At 44.4% G+C, this 25,042-nt stretch overlaps 1 protein-coding gene across 2 annotated transcripts in view; it reads left to right on the top strand.

Moving 5' to 3' along the window:
* The window catches only part of CHN2 (chimerin 2), a 292,339-nt gene that overhangs the window by 63,902 nt on the left and 203,395 nt on the right, over nt 1-25,042 (top strand). The window contains exon 1 of one of the 2 annotated variants that reach the window (XM_032401869.1): nt 20,319-21,360. The exons of the other annotated variant lie outside the window; for it this stretch is intronic. Coding sequence (XP_032257760.1) covers nt 21,342-21,360 — 19 coding nt within the window. The 5' untranslated portion in view covers nt 20,319-21,341. Of the gene's footprint in view, nt 1-20,318; nt 21,361-25,042 lie in introns of those variants that run through there. 2 annotated transcript variants of the gene reach the window in all.

Raw genomic sequence — 25,042 nt, 5'->3', positions numbered from 1 at the left:
CCCCCATGTGTATTTCATAGACCAAAAGAAAAGAAAATTCACATATTTGGTAAGCTATAATTTAAGAACCAGCATAATTACTAAATATACTTTCAGTTGGGGAGTTGGGTTGGGTATATTTTAAAAAGTGATCAAGAAATTACCCAGAGGATTGTGTTCTTTACGGTTTGTGTGGCAAAGTGGTTGAGGTCACAGAATCTGCAGCCAGAATGCCTCGGTTTTAATTCAGACTCCACTATCAATCATCATTGTGATCCTCAGCAAGTTAGTTTACCTGCTTATGCCTCAGTTTCCTCACCTGTCATATTGGTACCAGCCTCATAGAATTAAATGAGCTAGTACCTGTGAAGCACTTCGGACAGAATCCAGAGCTCTTATTATGTCTTCATCACATTGAGTTTTTGGGAGTTCTGATTCAGCAAATACTTCCTGAGTGTTGACTATACATTGTTGAAGAGTCACAGAACATATCATGAAACAGACTCTCCTTTGAGAACCTCAATACCCACTCCCCCAACCCAGCGTTTTGCACCCCCACCCTTCTCTGAGGAGCCACCACAGTCCACAATGCAACCCTTATTCCTTCAACTTCCCCTGACTCCACAGAACATTCACCCATTTACCAAGCTTCAAGTTTTCTGAAGGGTCTGAGTTGCCTCCTGACTGGGTAGTCCTCCTGTGTCCTCTGGGCACTCTTGTCTCCCACCTGGCTTCCTTACCGTCCTCCCTTGGAGAACTGAACTCTTCGGGCACTCCATTTCCTTTCAGCCATACATCATAGAACATGTTAGTGTTCATCTTGTTCAATGAGCTTTTGAGTCTTAGGGTTTCTGACTAAAGTCGGTTGTTTCTCTCTTCATCCACTGATGGTTTCAGACAAAGTTTATAAAGGATGGCCTGTGTGTCGATAGAACATAAAAGGATTTGTAGAATAATATTGCTCTTACAAAAGTGTGTCGCAGAACCTAATTGAGATTCCATCTTGACAAAAGAGAGCAAAAATAAAAGAAGCCACGAAGTGACTGGGACACAGGGTAAGAGTGAACACAATGCTTAAGAAACCCCCCATTTTCATCTGGGGAAGAGGAGGCCGCAGGCGCATTTATAATCTGATGCCAAAGAAGACAGCACAACTTTCATTTGCTCTTCTGGACTAAACTGACCAAACTCACTGACCGAACGCATAAAGCCTCGTGAAACCTTGGTCTGTTCTGAGTATTACTTCTGCCTCCTTAAGGATCCTGGCTGTGGAGCTAGACAGGCTGTTAATTAACAGAGCTTTGTAAACTGCTTAAGAGGTGTGGGTGGGCAATAGGGACTCCTAGAGCAAAGACAAGATGATTAAAAAAATCTTCTCTGATTAGGATAGATTTACATGCCTTGTCACTCCCTGAATCCAAAGGATTTTAGTGGAGATGGCAGGAGTCTTCTCGAGAGAAATTGGATGATGGGAGTCCCTCAGGGCCCAGGAGAGCAGTAGCCCAGCACCTCTCTCTAGCATGCAGGGAGGAGAATCCTGCTGCCTGGGCAGTGAGCAAGAGCTGAAGAATAAAGAACGTTGATGCCAACTAGACTAAGTACAAAGGACAGCCCTTGCCATGCTGGATGAGTATCACCAGAAGGAAAAGTTTTAAGTTTTGAGGCAACTCATAAAGTCTGATTTAAATAGTAAAAGCTTGACTTCCATATAAGTGAAGATTCACCTCAAATATACCCAATTCAGATATTCTGCATGCCATTGGCTGTGTGACATATTGCCCAAATGACTGCCAGATGTGTGTGTCTTCTACAAAGCAAACTGCTGGTACACTTACAGCGTGAGGTCTCCAAGCTGAGTTTCCTAGGAAACTGGGCCATCAGCAGGGCATTCTCACTGAGCACTCGCCAGAGAGGGAGACTCAATGAATAGTTCCTTTTTTCCTAAGTTCTCCTTTCCCTCCTCCTCTCTATCCTACCACCCCTCACAGCAAAAATGTCTAAAGAATGGGTGATCTAATAAGATACTAAATAGGCGATATTATTACCTATTAATAGAAAGAATGTATTTGCTAAATCTCAGTTTGGCCATATTGCCTGTCAGATGAACCAACAAGGTAAGAATTGTGGAATTATGCATTTTCCAGAAAAATTTATGACCAGTGATCCCAGTCGTTATTCCAGTGTGTGGCAGGACGATGTGAGAAGACTCAGGTGAGATGTAGCCTTTATTGACTGTTTGTATGCAGGGTATTGTGTTCCAAGATGTAGATGCATTACTTAATGAGCTTCCTGCCATGACAGGCATTGCCCCATTTCACAGTCCAGGGAATTGAGGTTTGGGAACTGAGGACTATAATTTAGAAACAGAAAGAGTGGAGCAGGATTTTGAGCCCAGGTTCACTCCCCGAGTGTTCCCATCTTCAGTGTGGGTGACAGGCTTGTTCTGAGGGCTGCCCTCCTGTCCCCTTCCTCCCATCCCTTCCTATCCACACTACTGACCACACAACCAATAACAAGAACCAGAACCCCCCTCCAGAAGCCTCTACCTCTCCTAGCAGTGATATCCCTCACACCCAGCCCGGGCCCCGACGGTCATCTTTGGCAAAATAGCAAATTGACTATATTGACCCTTCTCTCTGTTTAAGATGAGAAGATAAAGTCGTTTTCTATTTGAAGTTCTGCCCATCTCTGAAGGGAAGGACTCAAGATGGGTCAAATCCCTCCTTCCCCTTGATGCTTTCCGACCTGGCTCAAGCCCCACCTACCTCTCAGCTCCAGGAGCACTTAGAACTTTGTACTCACTTGGTAGTTCTCACCAAGAGCCTGCTGACCTCTCCTGCACTTCTGCATGGCAGGCATGTCATTGGGATACACTTCTCTGTATCTCCGCGCGACAACCCAGGACCTTCTGCACATTAGGCACTAAATACGCATTTCTCAAGAGTATTAAAGGATGCAAAAAGCAAACAACTTCTCTCCGGGGAGGAACTTGAGGGGTGTGGATCCTAGCACCCAGAACCAGGCACTGGTTCCCCTTGGAGTTTTCGCTAGTTTTCCATGACTTGGGAGATCAATGTGTCCCTGTTCTGGGAATCTGATATTTGTCGCATATATGAACAGTTTATGTTGAGTCAGGCCACAGAATCTTCCCCATACCATAGGATAAGGAGAGGCTCCAGAGCATTCCATCTACATGTGCCAGGATCCCCCAGCCCCTGTTTTGGCTGATCTGTAATTTGGATGACTCTCCTTGGAGCAGGACAGCCAAATCAGCTTCCTGCTGATAACAGTAATCAGATTTTATAGCAAAGTCCCCAGTTAGGCAGGGCAAACAGACAGGCAGCCCGAGCTATTGATTTGTGTTGTGGGAGGTTCCTTTCCATTGAGATGGCTGAATATTTTGTGCTAAAACCATTTTCTTCCCTGTACCCTGCATATTGCTCTATGCATGATATGGGACAGAAGTCATTTTAATTATCTTCTTTATTTGCTAGTTAAAACCCTGGAATTAAGGTTTGGGAAACAAATTGTCCATATTTAATGTATGCGATTGGCCCAAAAGTGTCATTTATTTTAGATAACATGGGAAGAAGTATAAATTATTTGATAGTGTAGCAGCATTTTCAGTGGTGCTTTTTATGTCTTTTGTATTTCATGCCATTTAAAAAATAGTGTCTTCCTGGGTACCCGCATTGGCTATAGCGTGTGTGTGTTTGTGTTTTTTTTTTTTTTAAATAAAAATTAGAAACTATGCCAGGCATTTTCAACTTCTCTTAATCTTTGCATTTGGAAGAGAATATTCTCTAGGTAGTTTTGAAGATGATAATAGCAGCGAGAATGCACGGATGCACCTGTACCGATTCACTGTACTGGCTTCTCCAGATGTGGAATGCCATGGGGAGTCAATCTGGTTTGCATAATTGACAGCGGCCAGCCTGTAATCCTCTGTGCTAAGTTGGGGCTGCGGCCACAGAAGGCAACGGGGCACCTGGGCTGCTGGGCACCAAGTCCCTGCACTTGCCTGACTTTCCTCCTATAACCACGCGCAGGGTCCCTGCCCCTAACACAGGGTGCCCTGCTCCAGGGAGGGAAGGGAAACACCTTGATTCATTCCACTGGGCCACAGTTGGGTAATCAGGGGTTAGCTTTTTATTGCGTTGACTTCGGCATTTTAATCTTAAATTCTTTAGAGACCAGTTCTTCAGATGAGGCAGGACCATAAACTAGAAAGACTGAGGGTATCAGCCAAATGGAGAACACAGTTCCCTTTCAGGGCCTTGAGCCATGTGGCTCCTGTTCTGGTCCCCTCCACTTAATGACTGTTAAACCTTACACCAAAACCACCTTCAGAGCTTTCTGGCCCTCTGTCCTGTCCTGGTTTATCAAGTGGGATAATATCACCTGTCCTACCTACTTCACAGGCTTGTTCTGGGGATCAGAAAAGTTAATATAGGTGCTTTGTACACTGTCAAGCCAATTTAAACAGAATGCACAGATGGATTGACAAACATTCTCTGGTATGTATGCTCTCTGTCTTTCTAATTCTCTTCCTCTTTTGAATTATGGCCTCTGTCGTAAATACTTCCTGATAATCATAATAGCTATCATTCGCCGAGCGATTTGCATGTGGGAGGCATTGAGGCACATGCTTTACGGGCATTATTTTTATTTAATCCTCATGATCGCCTTGCTGGTTGGCACTCATCGCTTCAGTTCACATGAGCATTGGGCTCCGAATCCATCACGGTCTTCTAGAGAAGCCCATCCCACTTGCCTTGAAGCTGCTTGCGAAATGAAGGAGCTACATTCTTCACTTCCAATTCTGACAGTTTTCAAATGGCTTAAAATGTGATCAATTGCTGAATTATTTTTTAATGTTTGAGTGCACCATAGGCCCATAAGTATAGAGTGTACTTGTGTCTATGAGGCAGAGAGAGCCAGAGCGAGAGGGAGGGGGAGGGGGGAGAGATTCGGGGAGAGAGAAGTAGAGAATAGGGGAGAGAGGAAAAAAGAGAATGTATGACTGACAGAAAAAGATGTCATTTTGCATGTGTGATAGGAATAGTGATTTTCTAAGATTTTAGGTGCAGATAATCCTTAAAAGCATATAATTAATTAGTTAATGGGCTTTTGATGTTCATGGTGCAGAAGATTCGGAAATACATGATCTTGATAATCTTCATAAGAGATTAGAAGATGCTTACAGTAAGAATTCCCAGCATCTCAAAACCTTGCTGAACAGAAGTGATTGCAGTTGAGACGAGTTGGAGGAGGTGAGAGGCAGGGGAGCGAGAAGGGAGGAAGATAGGTAAAATGGCTTCAGAGACGCTTCACCAACAGCACCCCTTGTGTTGCCTTCCTCGTCCCCGTGTATTGAGTGCATTAAATTGGGCTGTGGCAGGTCCCTGCCTGCCTCTGACAGCAAGCACCCAGGTTCAAGCCACTGGTGATCATGTGTGTCTGGTGAAAGCCCCCTGATTGTGTGTTCCCGGCCACGTTAAATAGACAGGTAAGCTTTAGGCAGCCCGTTTTAACATAGAACCTTTGATTCCAGAGCCTCCTTTAAAGATGACGCATTCTGCCACTCATAACTGTTCCGAGTTCCTTTCCATCCCTCAGATGCCCTCTGGGCTGGGTGTCCCACTGGCTGGATGTCTCTAAAGGGCTTCTTAGGTGAATCCCGCCTGGTAACCTGAGCATAACCAGGTCAGATGTGGGAGTTTCCAGTTTGGTAGGAAATCAGGTTCTTTCTGTCCAGGCCAACCATTGAATTTGAGGTGAAGAATTAGCATTTGTAAAGAAACAACAAAGAGTGGCTTCTTTGGCAGAATCATTTCTTGTATTTCAGACGTTGATTACCAGTCTTGTGCATTATTTAGGGCTTCCCTTTCTCCTGCTTCTTTGGCTGCTTTGCCTTCTCACATTGCACACTTTCATTCCCTCTGGAAAACAGGCCAGGTAAGAGACATGAGCTAAAACTCAAATCTGATCACTGTGCTGCTAATAAGCAGCTCTACTAACGATTTTTTCCTGCTCCTGGAGTTCAGGGAGGGAGCATTTCTTATTAATCTTTGCGCTTCTTCCCGCCAGCACTTTACCCAGGTGTCTAGGAGGAGCTCAGTGATTGTTTACAGGTGGATTAGATTGAAGTGAATATTTTACTGTGATTTGCAGGACAGAGATGGAAATAGCGCTCCAGCTTCGTTTATGAGGGGAGTCCTGAGGTCCCTGGAACCTACAGAGAAAGGGCTATGCTTGCAGCTTTGCTCTGTCATAGTGTTTTTCATACTTGGAAGGGGACACTTGATCTGGGTGGTTCTGCCGCCCACCCTGTGACGGCCTGGTGTTTTGTGTCACAGACACGGGGCTCCTTCTGTGGCCCAGGCTTGGGCTCATCTCTGATCCCCTGGGTTTATGTGCACCTTCCCCCCTATAGATGTGCCTCTGTCACAGTCCTTACGAATCATCACTTTCTCTCCAGCCCCTGTCATAGCATTTGTTGATTTGATGGGCCAGGCACAAATGGCAGTTCTCACATGCATCTGGGTGCTGCCTGATTGAGAACAGAGAGGCGGAGGAAAGCTACTCTCTCTGCCTTGCCAGGGAGAATGAACAACTGTGAACCTCCTGGATCCATGTCATAGGCAGAAGAAAGGCAATTCAATAGTGAGGATTTGGGGTAAGGCAGGTAATAAGCCTACAGAGGAGAGAACCTGCACCCCAAACCAAGAAGGTGGTGAGTCTGAAGCAGATGGAGGCTTGGCTGGGGAGCTAGAGAAAGCAAGCCTGCTTCTGCCAAGAGAAAAATAGTCAGGTTCTTCCTAAGTCAGTGGTTCTCACAGTTTTTAGGTTCAGGACCTTGTTATTCTTTTAAAAATGATTGATGGCCCCAAATACTTTATGTGGGTTGCATCAATTAATATTCACCATATTAGAAATTAAAACTTTGAAATTGAAAAAAGAAATTTCAGTTTATTTCAAACAATGTGCCAATTGTATGTTAACATAAATTATTTTTATTAAAAATTATGTTTCAAAAAATAGTGAGAATAGTGTCATTGTTTTACTTTGCTGCAAATCTCTTTAGCATCTGACTTCATGAGGGAAGTTGGATTCTCTTTTCTGCCTATGTATCCAATCCATTGCCATATCCTGTGTCATGTATCTTCTGGGAAACCCTACTGTTCACTTGAGAATGAGATTGAACAAGCCAAATAATGTGATAGTGGTTTTAGGAAATTTGCTTTGACCTCTCAGACGCCAGGGGGGTCTCAGGGACTCCCAGGGTTCCCCAGACCGTCCTTTGAGAACTTCTTCCCTAGGTGTAAACTCCCAGAAGCTTGCCTCTCTCTGTGCCTAACATGTGGCCATCTCTTACAATGATATCTCTGCATTAGCAGAAAGTGGGTAATGGTGAGCCAAGCGGATAATTCTTTTTAAAAATTTTGCCCTTTGAACAGTGCATGTGAACATTCCACAGAGCATCACAGAGGCAAGCGAGAATAACATTGACGTTGAATGTCCTGTTGGGCAGTCTGGACAAGTTCTTGCTCATTGACTGGCAAACAAGATAATCCGGAGCATGAGACAGTCTCCTCTCTGTGCTGTTCAAAATGTGAATCTCAAATTGTATGAGCTCCACTTAGCCCGGGCAGCGCATATGTTTTTCCTCTCTCCCATCATGGAAAACTTTATAAGAGAGGAACAGCTGCTCCACGGCATCTCCGAGCTGTGTGTTTCCAGGACCCCAGGGCAGCTGAAATCTACTTTCCAAGTGACCAATAACTGGGCAGTTTACCGACTCCTCTGGTACTTCTTGGGCAGCACAGAATCGTCTCACTTAATCTTAATTCCCTTTTTCCTGCACTAATCAAGATAGTGAGAGAGCTGTGACACTAGCAAGATGAGCGTGAATGGAGAGTGATGATTTATGGGGATTGTGCTCCAGCTTCACTCAGGCCTCGACTCTCCCTGCTAGGGAAGGGCAGTAGGTACAGCTGGTCTGCAGCCAACGTGCAGAGCACAGACAGGCTGCTCAAAGGCGAAACAAATCACATTGTTATGTTGTTCTAAAGCAGGAACATCATTTTTAATGGGGCGAGGAAAAGATTTAGTGGTATTCTCTGTCTCTTGAGAAGACTACAATAGTCCTTCCCTTATCCATGGTTTTGCTTTCAGAGGTTTCCGGGACCTGTGGTCAACCGCGGGCCAGAAGCAGATGCTCCTCCTTCTGACTTATATTCTCCGCAGGTCGGTAGGAGCCTAGCTCTATGTCCCAGTGCCTACGTCAATCCCCCCACTTCATCTCACCACATAGGCATGTTGGCATCTTACATCATCACAAAAAGTGTGAGGACAGCACAATATGATAGTTTGAGAGACGAGAGAGAGACCACATTCACACAAATTTTATTACAATACATTGTTATAATGATTCATTGTTATTATTAGCTATTGTTATCATAAATCAAATGTTGTCATAGGTCTGTATGTATGGGAAAAACAGCTTATCGTTTGGTACCTTCTGTGGTCTCAGGCATCCATAGGAGGGTCTTAGAACATATCCCCGGTGGATAAGGAGGGAATACTGTACATACATCAGTGCTCAGGCCACTCTAAAACTGTCAAGGGGATGGTCTCTGTAGATTCAGCTACAATCACAGAATTTTTTTTAGTAAGAAGGAGAGTTAGAAACTCCCCCTGTGTGGAGAAAGGATGTGTGTGTGTGCACGTGCACACGTGTGTGTGAGTGTGTGTGTGTGTATAGTATGTGTATGTGGGAGTCAGGTGCAGGGTAGGAATAGTGCCCCCACAGCAAAGGCCCATGGATATTGTCTTTCTTTGCCGTCCATCAAACCTAGCTATGGAACTCAGGCACCACACTAAGGAAGTAGAATTATCCATTTCCCATTTTCTCTGTGAGCCCTGCACCTTAGATGGTTTCCTAACCTCTCTGGGTCTCCGTTTCCCTATCTACAGAATAGATGTAACAATAACATCTATCTCATAGGGTTGTTTTGAAAATTGAAAGGCAGTATATATAGAAGTTCCTTAAAGCACTGTATAATACACAGGAAGCACAAAACAAATGTTAGTTACCATTTATTATTATTGTTATTATTATTATTATTATTATTACTTTGACATCTCTGAAACTCAGTTTTCTCATCTGCAATGTAGATTTTCCAGGTTAGTGTAGGGATAAGTTATAGAATATATGGCCAAGTCTTAGAAAAAATGTCAAGTGCCATTAAAAGTAATACAGTGTATTTTGGGGGATGTTGACAGAACAAGTCAATTTTTGTTACCTGGATGTTTTCCCAAGTGTAAGATTCCAGGCCTTGAGCAGTAACACATGATTTTCTGCACTGTTTTGAAAATAGGGCAGTTAATTTTGATTAAGTAAATATATAATACCAACCAGAGGAGGAACAGCAATGTAATCTCAACCAGTAATAACAGTTAATATTTGTGGAGTGTTTATCCTATGCCAGCACTGAGTTAAGTATTTTACATGTAATAGATTGTCTTACTTCTCACCACAGCTTCTTGAAGGAGGTGCTCTTGTCATTCCCAGTTTGCAAATGAGTAACGTGAAGTTGACGGTTCACCCAGGGCCCCTCGGGTAGCACATAGCCAGGCCAGGATTGAACCCAGGCAGGCTGGTTCCCCGGTCAGTGTAGTTCTCCTTAACCAGTATAGTAGCAGAGCTGGAGGTCCAGAAGGAGGTGAACAGGGATCACATCCTAGTTTGGTCTCAGCGGGCTGCAACATTGTGCTCTGCAACTGAAAGAATTAGTAGATCTTTCATCCTCCTTAGATAAGGTAAAAGGCAAGATGTTTTATCTATCATCACTATTTATGAAGAAAAGGTGTCTGCTTCTTAGGGGTGTAAATTGTTGCCCAAACATAACCCAGGGATTGAGCCAAGAATAGATTCTTGAGATGGGGGAGATCAGATGCAAGACTCTAAGAGCTCTGAGGAGCCAGACATTGAGATCCTATAAAAAAGGCACACAGTGTCTAATCCAGGGCTGAGCCCCAGGCACGAGGTAGAACCTTCGCAGGTAAAAAGATGCAGTTTTATTCAAGTTTCCTGGAGGCTCTCCTAGGGGGCATGGATATCATTTCCCTGTCTCAGTCCAACACTGGCTGGTGGAACAGGATTATGCCACCGCAGAGACGTAGCTAGCTCCTCGTGGGGAGGCTGTATGACTCAGGACTGTAGAGTGGGAGCTTGAGAGTTAGACCTGAACTTAAATCTCAGTCCTGCCATTTAAAAGCTCTGTGGCTATGCAAGTACTTCATTCTCCAAGTCTTCACAGAATGGCTGTAAAGATTAAATAAAAATTGCATGTAAGTAAATCCCTTAGCACTTTATAAGCACCCAGTGAATGAAAGCCGTTAGCCTCAGTGTTACACTGGCTAGTTCCTGGATTTCCCAGTACTGTTGAGGGACTGTCCCTTAACCATGGCTCGACCCCCACCTATTTTAGGTCATCATATGTGATGCCAACTTTAGGTACAGGGCCGCAGGGGTAGGGGACTGGTATAGTTCTAAGCCTCCTTTCCTTACATATGTATTAAGTTCAGGATGGTATTGGCCAGGCTTTTCTGGAACTGGCCACTCAGCTTGATCCTGTTCTAGCTCAAACTTTAAACCAATATGCAGGAAGAGATGTCCTATGGCAAACAGAGTCATGCCCTGGGCTCAGGGATAAAGGTCATGGTTTAACCTTTCCTGATCTGGAGAGTCATCAAACCCTGCCAGGGTTCCTAAGAACTCTGGTTATACATTTGAGGGGCCGTCCATCTTTACATCAGATGGGAGAGGTTACTAACTAAACAAGACCTAGGCCTGTTTGTGAAATAAAGGGACCACCCTATCTGCCCAATGCAGGTCATTAGCTGAGCAAGGAATCCTGAAAATTTTGTAGCATGCAGGCCCTTTACATGTCAATCGAATGGTTGAGGCACAGATACCGTTGGAGCACCACTAGGGGCCAGACTGTGTGCCCAAAGGGGAAGCCCTCTGTGTGTAGGAGACCATAGCCCTCCTTGTGTTACCTGGGGAAGAGTTTGGCAGACTGGGGCAGACTGATATCAAACCCAAACTGGCACGGAGGCCATGCAAAAGTGGGCAGAAGGCAGGCGTCTGCAGGGCAGGTATCAGGTACCCACAAATGTGCCACAGCCCCAGTGTGTGATCCAAGCAGCAGGTTTTGGGGTTTGGTCTCTAACAAGCTTACACTGGGCGCTACCAGAACCTTGCAAGGAGACAAACTGCTTCTGTCCATAATGTGAGCCAGGGTCAAAAACGGGGAGCCCCAGGAGCAGGGGCAGATGTGCACAGAATTTAGCCATGGGGTGTCTCTCGAGCTCCCCCAGACCGCACAGCTGCCCACGCAGGCTGGCAGTTTGGTCCTTGCATCCTCCCAGTGGCTTTTCCGGGCAATGTCTTCAAGATGTTGCTTAGGTTCTGACATGAACATGTCTCTTTGGGCACCACGTGTGGCAGCCCTGAGAGTTGCTCTGGCTGCTGTAAGCCAGGATGGAGTTAGCCTCTCAGCCCAAGTCTTGCCCATCCCCTGTTCTGGCTACCTTTGATCAAGTGCAGTCATATGCCACGCTGCTGAGAGCTCTACCAGCACTCATCCCTCCAATCCTCCCAGCAACCCATGGGGTAGATGCTGTTATTGTGCCCATTTTATGATGGAGAAACTGAGGTGTTGGGGGTTGAGTTAGGAAGGTCAGATAGCTGGTGAGTGGCAGAGTGAGGATGCACATGAGGGCTTTCTTTCCCCAGAGTTCAAGCCCTGCACCACCCTTCCCTGTGACTTCTGCAGCTGAGATGGAATCTGATTCTGTGACTTGTTCAGATGCTTCTCAGAGTTGTGGCATCAGGCTGGACTAGGGGTTTGCAACCTTGGCTGCTCATTGAAATAACCTGGGAAGCTTTAAAAAGTACTCATGCCTCAACCTTGCCACCAGAGATTCTGATTGCAGTTGGTCTGAGAGGAAACCTGGGCATTTTCTGGACCAAAGGTTGGCAAACTTTGTCCGTCAGGGGCCAGATAGTACATATTTTAGGGCTTGCAGGGCCATATGGTCTCTGTCACAGCTACTCCTCTCTGCCTTCATAGAGCAAAAGCAGCCATGGGCATGGCTGTGTTCCCGTAAAACTTTATTTACAAAAACAGGTGGCTGGCCAAAATGCGCCTGTGAGCCCTAGTTTGCCAACGACTGATCAAATCAGGCAGCTCGTTAGTAGATTCTACCCATCACCAGTGAGATTAGAATTCATCTTGCTTCCAAGGATCTGGTGTCTGCGGTGTCTTGGGAGAGCCCCCCCGGAAGACCCCCATTCCCTCTAGTCCACTGCCTTCCTGCAGGCTCAGTGGTGTTGCCCTGCTCTCTATGTCTGAGCTTCAACAATGGCCTCTTTTTTGTGCAGGACCTTAACTCCCCTCGGCACCACCCCTCCCCCCAGGGTCTGAAATTCTGCCATGAGCCATCACCTGTTTGGCGGGGGTCCTTCCTGGCTTGCTATCCCTTCCCCATGAGGAGTCAAAATTGCCCCCCCTGATCTTGGCTGGAGGCCAGGGCCTCGGTAATTAGGAAGATTAGCCGGATCTGCGAGGCTGCCACCTGTTTGATAGGAAGACTGGCCCCTGTATGAGCACACCTCCCCTTGCTGGCTGTCCCCTTGGCTTGGCTCCATCCAGAGCAGCCCCTGGGGAGGTCGGGCCCCCACCTCTCCTCATCCAGAGCCCCTTTCTTTCCCTTTCCAACTGACCTTCCATGTCTGCCTTGTGCGTGTAGCTTGAGTAATAGCATCATTTTCGCCTGAAGAATTCGGTCTATCAATTAACTTTTTTTATGGAATATTAATGTAGTATTCTTGAAATTGTGGGTTGTAATTATTTACAAAGTCAAAAGGGCAACAGGGAAATAAAGCTGGTGAATTGCCTGTGGTGATTGAAATTATGCCCCAACTCATAAAAATATCAAAACCAAAGCATGCCTTCCTTATCTTCCCTCATATGTCAACTGTCCTTGGTAATGAGGTGCTCAGACACCACAAACATGCCAGACTGAAAGAAAACCATTAACAGAGGAGGCACCTAAGATAGTAACAGTTCATGTACACAAAGTGTCTACAAGTTAATTGTTTAGACATCAGAATGCATTTGTTCAACAAACCTTTATTTGTTCCTAATTTGTTCCATGTGTCAGTGATACAGGATAAGGCTCAGATACTAACTAGAGAGACACCATCATATAAAAGAAAAACTACAAACCATACCAGAAGTACTGTAATAGAAGCATGCACACAGCTCCCTGGGAGTGAGAGGTTGGAGGTCTGAGGGTTCAGGGAAAGCTTCTCCCTGGGGGTGAGAAGTGAGTTGGTTAAATGAGGTTCCCCACCTGGAAAACAGGAGGAAAGGCATCGTGGACAGCGGGACCTACCTGTCCCAGGCAGGAATGGGGTGTGGTTGTGTAATGGGAGTGTGTGGTTCTTAGAATAGTGGAGGAGTTGAGTCTGGAAAGCGGCAAGGGATGCGTAAGCCAGTCTGAGAGTTCAAGCTTTACTGTGACAGGAGCCAAAAAGGCTGTGTGTGTGTGTGTGTGTGTGTGTGTGTGTGTGTGTGTTGTGTGTGACCTACTTCAGTTGTTTTCCACTAATTTAATTCCATCTAATTTAACTAACAACATAAAGCCCAGCATGATGTAAACCTGTAGTAAAAGTCCTCAAAATGTTTGTTGAGTGAATTAATGAAATCATTCCCCAAATTCCTTGTTTGATACATTATTTCTGTGTCTTTTGTATATTTTTCTTGGTCTCTCACTCACATTGCAGAGTCTCATCACATCTCATTGATGATTCTGGGCTGTCCGAGTATTTCTGAGTGAGGCACTTAAGAAGCTGTATGCATGGGTGGTATTGCCTTTGTGGGGTTTTCTCTGGGGTTCCAAGGTGAGCCATCCACTTCACTGGGTGGCTCCCATGTCCACGTTTGAAGAACTTTTCTTTGGGGTTGTTTAATGTCGGTAGACAAGAATCCTGTCTGGGTGGAGGAGTAATGCAATCTGGTTTCTGTTTTAGAAGGATCTTCCAGCAGCAGGGGGACCCCAAATCAGAGTGCAGGGCAGGGAAGGCAGCAGGGGCCCTCTTAGGAGGCTGTTATAAAATAAAGAGGTTCTCAGCTAAGAATGTGGGAGCTAGGATGGAAAGGATCAGGAAGTATGATTCCTTTTAGGAGACAGAATTGATTGGATAATGAAGGTGAGTGAGGACGAGTCTTTTGTGATTAAAAATAAAGAAGAAGGAGTAGTGCTTTAGAGGGGCAGGGAAGGTAATGAGCTAGGGTTGGGGGCTTTGAGTTTGAGGAACATACAGTCGGGGTTTCCCATTGCCTTTGGATGATGAGGGTTGGCGGTGACAGTGACACAGGTGGTAACCACATCCTTGGAAATGAATGAGTTAACCCAAGGAGGGTGAGCGAGAGAAGGGAAGGGAAGAGAACCAGTCTAAAGCAGAAACCCAGGGAACAGCAGGATTTAAGGAACCGCATGGGGGAAGAACCAACAGAGCAGACAGGCTCTCGGGGGGATCAGTTATGAACGGGCAGCGTTGATTAGCGTGCAGGAACCTAGTTACACCGGGAACTCAAATAAGACGTACCAGTCGATGAGCTACAGTGTGTTTTGAATACCCTGGGAAACTTGCCATTACTCCTACATTTAGGACTTAAGACTCCATTCATTTGTTCCTTTGTTAATTAATTGAACAATTATTCTACTGAGTATAAGACACTCTGCCGGGCATTGGGAGTAGACCTCGTTCCTATGCTTTATTCCTTCCAGCTTAGCAAAGAAGACAGATATTCAGCAACAAACTTGGAAACAGATGTTCTCACCGAAAATAGTAACAGTTACACCCAAGGATCAATCCCTCAGAGCCTTATCCACCCAGAGCCTCTGAGAGATATTTATGAGTGGGGTGACTTTACATGGGGGGTACCTCTGTGTCCTGATCTCCCCTGAGTTACACAGATGGCCCTGGGGCCGGTGCCTCTTCCTGGCGTCAGCTCCTAGTGCATGAACTGCGCTCTGCCTGGGGATGCCGACTATCAGAGAGGCACCACCAGTTTCTGCTGCCTGGGCACTGGGGGTGGCCGGAGTGGTGGGGACACTCTGGACTCACCTTCTGGCTTCCTACATAAGCAGTGTAGAGACAGTCATGTTGACTCTCAGTGGCATGATTGAACTGGTCAGAATAGGAGCTATGACCTCACCTGGTTTTTGCCGAGCACTGAAGATGTAACTGATAGTGCATGTCAGCTCGTTTGTCCATACAAGCCGTCTGCGTCGAACCATATTCATTACTACTGGTTCTTCTGTTTGTTTTGAAAACTCTTCATGTTGGAGTTAGGAATCTGATAGAAGAAGGAACACTAAATGGATTCGTGGTTGTTGCTTATGGAGACATCTCCTCAATTCAACTCAGAAAAGTTCTACTGAGTACCTACTATGTGCAGGGCATGGGGCTGAAACGTATTGTATTTTGCAAGACTGCAGACAGCCACAGCTGTGTTGGTGGTTTACGTTGACTTTGGCAGACTGAAATTGCTTTGCTTTTTCCCTTTGCTAGCCTCCCATTATAGTTTTCATCGGCAAACTAGATTGCAAACCAGGAGCAATTCACTTTGCGCAATAGAAGGGCTCCTGAAAAATGTTTTTGAGAATGAATTGTTATCAAATGAATAATGTTTTAACTGTGCTGGGGGATTTTTCTACGAGAAGGAAGTTCTGATGCTGAATTGTTTTGAAAGGTGAAACATTATTTTCTGATTTATCTGCTTGGGAAAGGAGAATTTTTAACCTAAAGGGAAAATAAGTCAAAATTTAATAACTTCAGGAATCTGAAACAATATCAAATCAAAACAAAACAAAACAAAACAAAACAAAACAAAACAAAAAACCACCCAGTGTTTAGGGCTTAGGCGTCGTGAATGCTAACAAAAAGAGCCAACGTTGTGTAGACCACATGACAGAATGGTAGCTGTTCTGAAGATGTAGTCTTATTCGTGGGGCTAATAATAGCAAATCTTGCCAGTGTAAAAAAAAATGAGAATAATGAGAGAAGTAACAGAGAAAGAAGAAAAAGACTGATGGGGGGAAGAAGCACAGAGAAAAGGAAGGATAACAGCAGGTGGTGGAGACACCCGAAGCAGCAGAGGAGATTACAGCCAAATGGTGAGAGTGGCAGCAAAGAGAACTGGCCAGTAGGACAGAACACAGAAGCCAGCTCTCCGCAGAACAGGCCCTGCCTGCGAGCACAGTGACCATAGGACGTCTGACCGCTCGTGGATTCAGTTGTTCCTAAGGATCCCGTGGATTCCTGGCCAGGTTATGTTCTAAGTGCTTTGTGGAGTTAACTCCTTTAAGCCTCCTAGCAACCTCTTGAGGAGTCCTTATCCCCACTTGATGGTTGAAGTAACTGAGTTACAGAGAGGCCGAGCAGCTCGCCTGAGATCTGAATCTATGAGCGGAAAAGCAATGCGTGATTGGCAGAATTCTAGGATGGCCCCCCAAATTTCTCCTCTTAGTGTGGAGAGGATGGTAAAGATGGCAGGTTTTCACTCTCCTGATTATATGGCAAGGAGAAAGTGATTTTGAAGATATAAATATGGTCCTTCATTAGTTGATTTTGAATGAATCAAGAGAGTCCCAGGGTGGGCCTGACCTAATCAGGTGAGCCCATTATAAGAGGGTCCAGGCCTTCCCCTGGAGGGAGAGAAGCAAAGCAAGTGATTCTTCTGTTGGTCTTGAAGAAGACAACAGCCATGTTTTGAAAGTCTATGGTGGGGATCATGTGGCAGGAATCAATTAGAATGGCCTTAGGAGCTGAGAGTTGTCCCTGGCCAACGGCTGCCAAGGAAATGAGGAGCTTGGTCATCAGCCTCAGGGGAATGAGTTTTGCCAGTTTGGAGAAGAACGCTGTGCTTGAGAAAGAAGCACACTCCAGCTAACATCTTGATTTCAGCCTTGAGAGACTCTGAGTAGAAGACCCAGTTAGGCCCTGCCTGCACTTCTGTTCTATAGAAACTATGAGCTAGTAGGTACCTGTTGTTTTAAGCCACTAAGTCTGTGTTGATTTGTTGCACAGCAATAAAAAACTAGGACACCAGGATTTGAACCTCAGGATTCTGGCTGCAGAGTGCACATACGTCCCCACTACTCCAGTGTGCCTTTTAACCCACATCTCAAAATCATGACTTCCTGGAACTTCAGGACTGAACAAGAACCTTAGAGATCAGCCAGTCCAGTTGCTACAGGCCCTCTAGGATACCTGTCGCTCCCACTGTTGGTCCAGGTCTGGCCATCAGCGATACAGACATCAAATGGATCCCTTCTTTCCCGAGACAACTTATCATATCCTTCAAGATATGTTTCACATAAGCCTTCTCTTTTCCAGGCAGAACATCCTCATGCTCTCACAGGAGTTTCTAGTCCCTTCACCGTAAAAGTCACCCCTTTCCTACTGAATTTCAGGTTGCCCCTGTTTTTCTCTTAAGAGTACAGCAGGGACTAAGCCCAAAACTCCTGGTGTGGTCTGGTTCACATAAAATACAGCATGCCTAACACAAGCCACAGTCCAAATGTTCTGTTTCCATCAGGACAGCATTAGACCACATTAGATTTTTTGGTAACCACCCTGCAGTGTTGACTCATACCACAAGTAGAGTGAAACTCCTTTTCTCACACACAAACCTGCTGAGGTGTGTCTCCACAGTCATGAACTTGTACGTGTTTATTTTAACCCCAATACAGGCTTAACATTCATCACTACTCTGTCTCATCAGGAATCTGGTACGTATCTTGCTCGATCCTGATTATGTCATCCAACACTATTGTCTTCTTCCCAGCATCCCCTCAACTCTCAATTATTTGATTAGCGTGCCATAAATATCCTCGTAGGGTTATTGACAGAATTCTGGAACTGGACAGGGCTGAAGTCAGAGTCCTCTGGCACCATTTTGATGGCCCACTTCCAGTGCTTGGGTCCTTCACATAGTCTCAAATCCAACTAATCGTATCATCTACTGGCAGTCATCCAACTCATAAAGGCACCCTCAGAAACACAATGAAATATTTCCTGGAGTCCAGGTACAGGGTGTTGAGTCTTGTTCCCTGGCCTCCCACAACTAGGAGGTCATGATAGCTCCTAGAGAGTGCTCACAAACACTTCATAGCATCAGTTCCAGGTTGGACATCACATGCACCCATCGTGGTTTGGTCCCCTGTAGATAAACATTTCCTCCCACAACTGCAATCTCTGTCGCCTTTCTTTGTTTCCACTTAGACTCCCAAGGGAAAAGATAAAGATGATTTAGAGGAGGATAGAGGACCTTGGGAAGCCTAAAGGATTGAGGCGTCAGAGGAGCAGCAGATCCGAAGTGTTTTACAATGAGAGGTAGACGAGGGGCTTTGGTGTGACAATCAGGACACGTGGAGAGGTGCGAAAGTACAGGCAAGGGCTGCACATGGGGATGGGGTGGCGAGGGAAATGAGGAGACAGGCCTGAGTATGGTGCTACAGTTTCCACGGTGCAGAGGTAAAGGCAGGTGTCTTCTGGAGTATCACCTTTCTTTCTCCTGTCCTTTTGCCCTTTCTCCACCAACCCTGCCTTATGTGAAAGGTGAGAAACAGACCTGCCTTATAAAACAGAGGGTATGGTCCTTGGCAGCACTGGGGACAGCCTGTGCTCTATGTGAGATCTTGGGATGGATGAGCTCCCATATCCACCCTAAGGAGAAGATTCTCTGATTCCATGGATTCATTGAAGAATCCTAAAACTGATATGAATGGGCCTGGTAGAGGTAGTCCATGATTATAAATATACCATGATTGTCTTATCTTGGTTGATTTTTTTCATATACCTTTCTCCTTCGTAAAAATGAAAGTTGCCACAGGTCTTAGGGAATACCTATAATTCCTGAAGACCAAGAGCTTCTATTGGATAATTGAAAGCAAAGTGTTTTAATTCTTGTGGTGACATTTTACAATGTGGTGTTCACCAGTTGTTTCTACCAGCCAGTATCCATTCACCATCTCTGATAACTATTTCAGTTTCTCTGGGGCTGTTTGGGGGAGTCGCCACCTTCTGCTCCATGGGGATAGGGGACCCAGGATTGGCCAGTCAGAACGTTAGCATTCTCTCATGTTTGACTCAAGCCAGTGAGATGCAGGGAGATTTTTGCCAGGATGTAGGAAAAAGAAACCCTTGGCCTTTTTGGCTGGACCTTGGGACTGTCGTTTTGAGGCTCAAGCTGTTTCAAGCTATCTTGCTTCTAGGAGGGGAGAATCTCAAAAAGAATGGAAACACACAGGCAGCAGAGATGAAAGATAGAACAAAACTGGACTCTGGTGATATGAGGAGGCTGTGATGAAAATCTGGACTCTGGTGATACAAGGAGGCAGTGATGAAGATCTAGACTCTGGAGCAAGATTGCTTGGGTTTGAATTGCTCTGCCATCTACTAATGGGGTCACTCAGGACAAGTTAGTCTCCGTGCCTCAGTTTCTTCATCTATAAAGTGGGAATCATTGTAATAGCTGCTCACAGAGTTGTTTTGAGATAGGCGAGTCATGTGAAACACTGAGAGCAGTACCCAGCATGGACCACGCAAGTGTTAGTCACCATCCGAATTCTGCGCCAAGCCATGCATGAAATGAGACCTACCTCTGGATGTTTTGGTTCTTAGAACAATATGTTCTTTGTTTTGCATCTGCCAACTTAGGCTACCTTTTCTGTCACTTAACCCAAAGAGTTTTAACTAGTAGATCGAGGGAAATCAAATTCTTACTCACTTTTATGTTCTGTCTTCCTTAATAAAACTAAGATAAAAATAATCCAAAGTCAGATATTCCTTTACTGACTGTTACCCAATGGTGAGTATGCTCTTGGAACAAGTCAATTCCTGCTCCTTCCCATTTTCTCAGTTGTGTTTGTTTGAAATTTACTTTTCAGAAATCTTTTTAAAAAAATATTTATTTATGAGAGAGAGAGAGAGCAGGGGGAGGAGCAGAGGGAGACAAGCAGACTCTGTGCTGAGCGGGGAGCCTGATGCCAGGCTAGATCCCAGGACTGTGAGATCAGGACCCAAGCCAAAATCAAGAGTCAGAGCCTCAACCGACTAAGCCACCCAGGCGCCCCCTTTTCAGAAATTCTTTAAAAAATACTTCAGGTCATGATTTTCTAGGAAAACTCCAAACATTATAATTTGATTTCCCTAGCAAGCATATGCTTTATCTACTTTCTCTTGCAACTCATGCAATGTTCTATAACGTTGATATATTAGAAAACACTGAATTGCGGAAGAGGGCTGGGGCTACGAATAGGAAGGGGAGAAGATCAGAAAACCTGGGACTCCAAGTTGGCCTCAGCCAGTACCTCGCTGTGTGGTCTTGGACAAGCCCTTCTCCCTGGTTTCCTGGTCTGTAAAGCAGGCAAGATGATGCCTGAGGTACCCCACCCCACCACTTACTGATTTTGCAATATATGAAAACTTTCTCAAGCACCTTAAATAATAGATTTCATTCTCTGTGATTGAAAGGATGGAAAGGAAATTAGAAAAATAATAAATCTTAATGAGGCCCATCTGCATTTTGTGATTACCTTAGAATTTCTAAGGTATGTCATAAGGTTTGTCTTCTCTATTTTCCTTCTGTGTCTGAAGGGTTTTCTTTTTTCTTTTTCCTACTTTCTTCTCTCTAAAACTCCCTGTGTTCTTCTCCCTGAGTCCTCACCATCCTTAATAATCAACAAGGATCTTGGTGATGTAAGCTGAGAATTATAGCAGAGGCCCTGGGCCTCTAGTCCACTTTAATTAGCAGGCATTTCACAGGGAGAAACAGTAAGGAACCAGAATAGAGAACAAATAGTAAACTAGAGAAAATGGAGACAAAAGCAAATGACTAGAATTATCTTGGGGAGCTGGGAAGAGGAAAGCCAGGATGTTATTCTTCCTTTTTCGTAGAATGTGAAGCCAGGCCTGACGTGTAGTGGGCACCGGTGGGTGTTTGCGGAGCGAGGGAGCGAGGAGGTGAGTGATGAATAGATGTGAGTGAACATTTGGCTGTGTGTGGACACCCTTGGTCCTGCCAACTCAACTAGCCCAGGGACGGCAGAGGAAGGAAATGACAAAAGAAAACTCAGGATACTCATGTACCAATGCAAAACAAATTGTCCACTGCAGATGTGAAAATATCCAACGCACTGAATGAGGAACAATATGACATTTGAGAAAGCTAAGAAGTTGCCTGCTAACCCGAACCAGTGCATTTGGTCTTGAAATGTGGTGCTTATTTGCAAGTAAGTATTCATTTCATGCCTCACTATTTGGCTTTTAGGTTGGACTTAATTAAAAAAGCTGTAGCATCTTTGAGTCCAATTTCCTCTTTTCACATAGCATCTGTCCCTGACAGCTTGTGTGAGGCTCGGCCACTTGTTGAGGCCGAGGCTGGAGGAGGAAATGACAGGGGAGAGGCGAGGTGGACAGACGCCTCTTGTTGGAGGTGGCACTCTCTGATTCTGCACGGCCCAGTCACGTGCTTAGGAAGTGCCTTGCTTGAAGCAAGGCAACAGATGTCCCCGAGAGGAGGATGCTGGCAGCCTCACAAAGGCCAGCATGACGGACGGTAGGCATGAGTGCGTTAACGGGGGAGCGAGGCCCACATGCTTCTGCCCTCTGCTCGGAGCTGAAAAATAGGCCAAAATCGGATACAAGCAAACCGTAGAACTGAACAGAGAGAACATACTTATTTGGAATAAACATTATCCCTGGGCAGGGGCGCTGTGGGAGTTGGGACCTATTTCCAAACACAAATATACCCTAGTGTTTTCTATATTCAAATAGATGGCATAAAAGATAAAAATCGTATATACTGGGGTTGACTTTGCCTATAGAAACACACTGTTTTGTTTTGCAAAGGGTTGTTTTGTTTTGCAAAGCATAGCTACCTGTTTATGCATTTACCTGGAGCTGTGGTTTTGAGTGTAACCAAGAAACAGAAGCTTTCTCCTCTTAGATCTGTCATTCTCATTTATCAGGATAAGCCTATCAGTAAATCCAAACAAACTGGGATCTCATTTTGGAACAAGTAATTGAGTTTGTGGTAAGCAAGCTCTTACAGATGGAGCATGCACTTAATCTACTTTCTGTTTGATGTTTTTAGTGTTGCTTTTCAAGCAGTTTGTTTGAAGTTCAAGGTATTAGAATTTAGTTCATTAGGGACCTCATCCTTAATTTAAAGGAATCTTTGGAAATTGCTTAGGCCTAACTGGGTCTTATTCTTGAAATTACCTGGAATTTCCCTAACTGTGCTTTGCTGTTTTATAGCACAAGGCCCATCCCACCAAATATGCACTGAGTTCATGATCACTTTCTGGGGCTTTTCTTATCTCCTCCCCTATGTGCCCTACCTTCTAATCCCCATAGATGTGCTGGTTACACTTTGTTGCTAGACAATTCCTATTGCTTTCATGCAAAGGAAACCAACATTATGACATATCTCTTTTGAAGCTTATAGTTAAAGCCTCGTTCTTTGTGGTTCTATGGGTATTAGAATCTGTGGCTGTTACCTATTTCCTTGCCCTTGTTGCCTGAAGAATGTAGTCAGCCTGACTGTGAGCAGATTGTCAGAGATCTATGGAAGAAGGCCATCTCTGGGCCACATTAGGGCTTAAACACTAACATAACCACATATCTAGAAAGCAAATAAGGTTAGGAGGCATAGGGGTGCATTTGGCCAGACTTATGAGACTTGAGTGCCACCGTGAATAATGTTTAGTAACTTTTACTGATACATTTCCAATTACACGATTAATAAAAGGATGCTTATGGAAAAATTAGAACAAAGTACTGATGAGCCAAAAGGACAGCCTCCCTGAAAATCCTGTGTTTAGAAATAGTCACATAAATCTTTTGGTGTTTATGCCTCTAATTTCCTTCTATGTACATATATACATGTAAATATATATTTTCTACTTATAAAAATGTGGTCAATTTATATTGATTTTCTTTCAAAATCCACTGTATGGTGGAAGAAAGTGGTTCAGTTTCATTCTTTTGCATGTGGCTTTCCAGTTTTCTCAACACCATTTGTTGAAATGACTGTCTTTTTCCCATTGTACATTCATTCCGCCTTTGTTGAAGATTAATTGACTATAAAATTGTGGGTTTATTTCTGGGTTTTCGGTTCTATTCCATTGATCTATGTGTCTATTTTTATGCCAATGCCATACTGTTTTAATTACTACTGCTTTGTAATATAACTTAAAGTCTGGAATTGTGATACCTCCAGTTTTATTTTTCTTTATCAAGATTGCTTTGACTATTCGAGGTCTTCTGTGGATCCATACAAATTTTAGGATTTTGCAGCTAAATCTTTATGCATCTTTGTTTCTTTAATATTAAATTCCAGAAGTTTAATTATTTGGTCAAAAATTGCCGTGATTCTTACAGGAATCTGTCTTATATGCCCTTTAGGATGGCAGAGAACATCTGGGTGACAAAAATGGTTAATGCTTCTAAAACCAAACCTGACATAGGGAAAGAAGAGAGAGGGATCTCTGCCCTCTACTCTCTAGGAAGTTTGCTATAAATTTGAAAAGGGGAACTGGGCTCCTCATTTATTCTGGTTGTTTCAAGCCCTAAATATTAGATTAAATGTGTTTAAAGTAGGCCTCGTCACACTTTTACCATGCAATGTAAATATGCGTGTTCCTACTTTATCTGTAAGAGTATCTGTAATTGCAGTTACCAGTGGCAGAGAAGGGAGAGAAAGGGCAATCCTCTTAGTTCTTCTCTGTGTTGAGTAGAGATGCATGTTTTTGATATGCTGAGGACAGTTACTATAAAATGCAGACTAATAGTGTTTCACTGGAGAATAGAAAATACTGAGTGACGATGGAGTGCTTTGAGCAACCTTCAATCCATTTATCAAAAGACCTTATAATGGAACTCTCATTTCAAGGGAGGTCAAACACTAATAAATATTGAGAAAAGAAAGTTAAAATGACATCAAGTTAATATTTTACTATCCGTTCTTTGATCTTGGAAAGCTTGAAATATTTTTCACACTAATTTTGTGATTTATTGACTCATTTCTGACAATTGGCTTATTGGACCAGATACAGATGCCTTGCTTTTAACCACAGCTTCAATTTCTACAATGCTTTATAATACCAACAGATTTTATGTGTTTACTGGCCTCACTTACTGACATTGCCACAGTTCTGGAATAGTCTTTGCTAGTTAAAAACTGGATTATTGTCAGTAAAAAGCAGCTGAAATGTGACTGCTTTTTGTCTTAAGTGTTGTAATAACATCTCTTGGTTTTGTTGTATTCCTTTGGGTGCAAAACAATAAAATACCCTGTACTTCACTGACTCTTCCATACTCACCTGTATTCAAAATATATTCAGAATCTGATCTGTTGCTACCACTTCCGTTGCTACCACTGTGGTCTATGACAAAAGCCCATAGACATCTCATCTTCATCCTGGATCATTGCTGTAACCTCCTAACTGGTTGCTGCTCTGTTTCCATCTTTGTCTCCCTTCAGAACCCACATGCCATTGGGAGCTTCCAAAATGCAGGTCAGATCATGTCACACCTCCTCCCCACTCAGGGTCAGCACCCCAGGCCCCGCTTGACCCACCTTGTCTTCCTCTTCTACCACGAGCCCCCTGCACATTCCCAATGAGAAGAGGATGGAGCTGTCAGAAGAGGATCTCCATGAGCTCCAGGCACTCATCTGCATTCCAGCCTCGGTGCCCGGCTGCTTTGCCTTCTCTTTTTTTCCAGGTCATGAACTGTCTCTGTTGCTGCCTAAGGTAATCCCATTCACTTGTCCACTAGAGTCTCCCTCTCCAACTATTCCCCTTCTCTCTCCAGCATCATCAGTTTTCCACTCTACTGGATCCATTCCTATCAGCCTACTAACAGGCTGTTATTTCTCTCACTTAAAAAACAGGACAAAACAAAAAGGAT

The sequence above is a fragment of the Phoca vitulina genome, unplaced genomic scaffold (genome assembly GCF_004348235.1).
Source record: "Phoca vitulina isolate PV1807 unplaced genomic scaffold, GSC_HSeal_1.0 scaffold4, whole genome shotgun sequence".
NCBI classification, from domain to species: domain Eukaryota; kingdom Metazoa; phylum Chordata; class Mammalia; order Carnivora; family Phocidae; genus Phoca; species Phoca vitulina.
The sequence above is the reverse complement of the archived record's forward strand: the minus strand, read 5'-3'. Positions and strand labels throughout refer to the sequence as shown.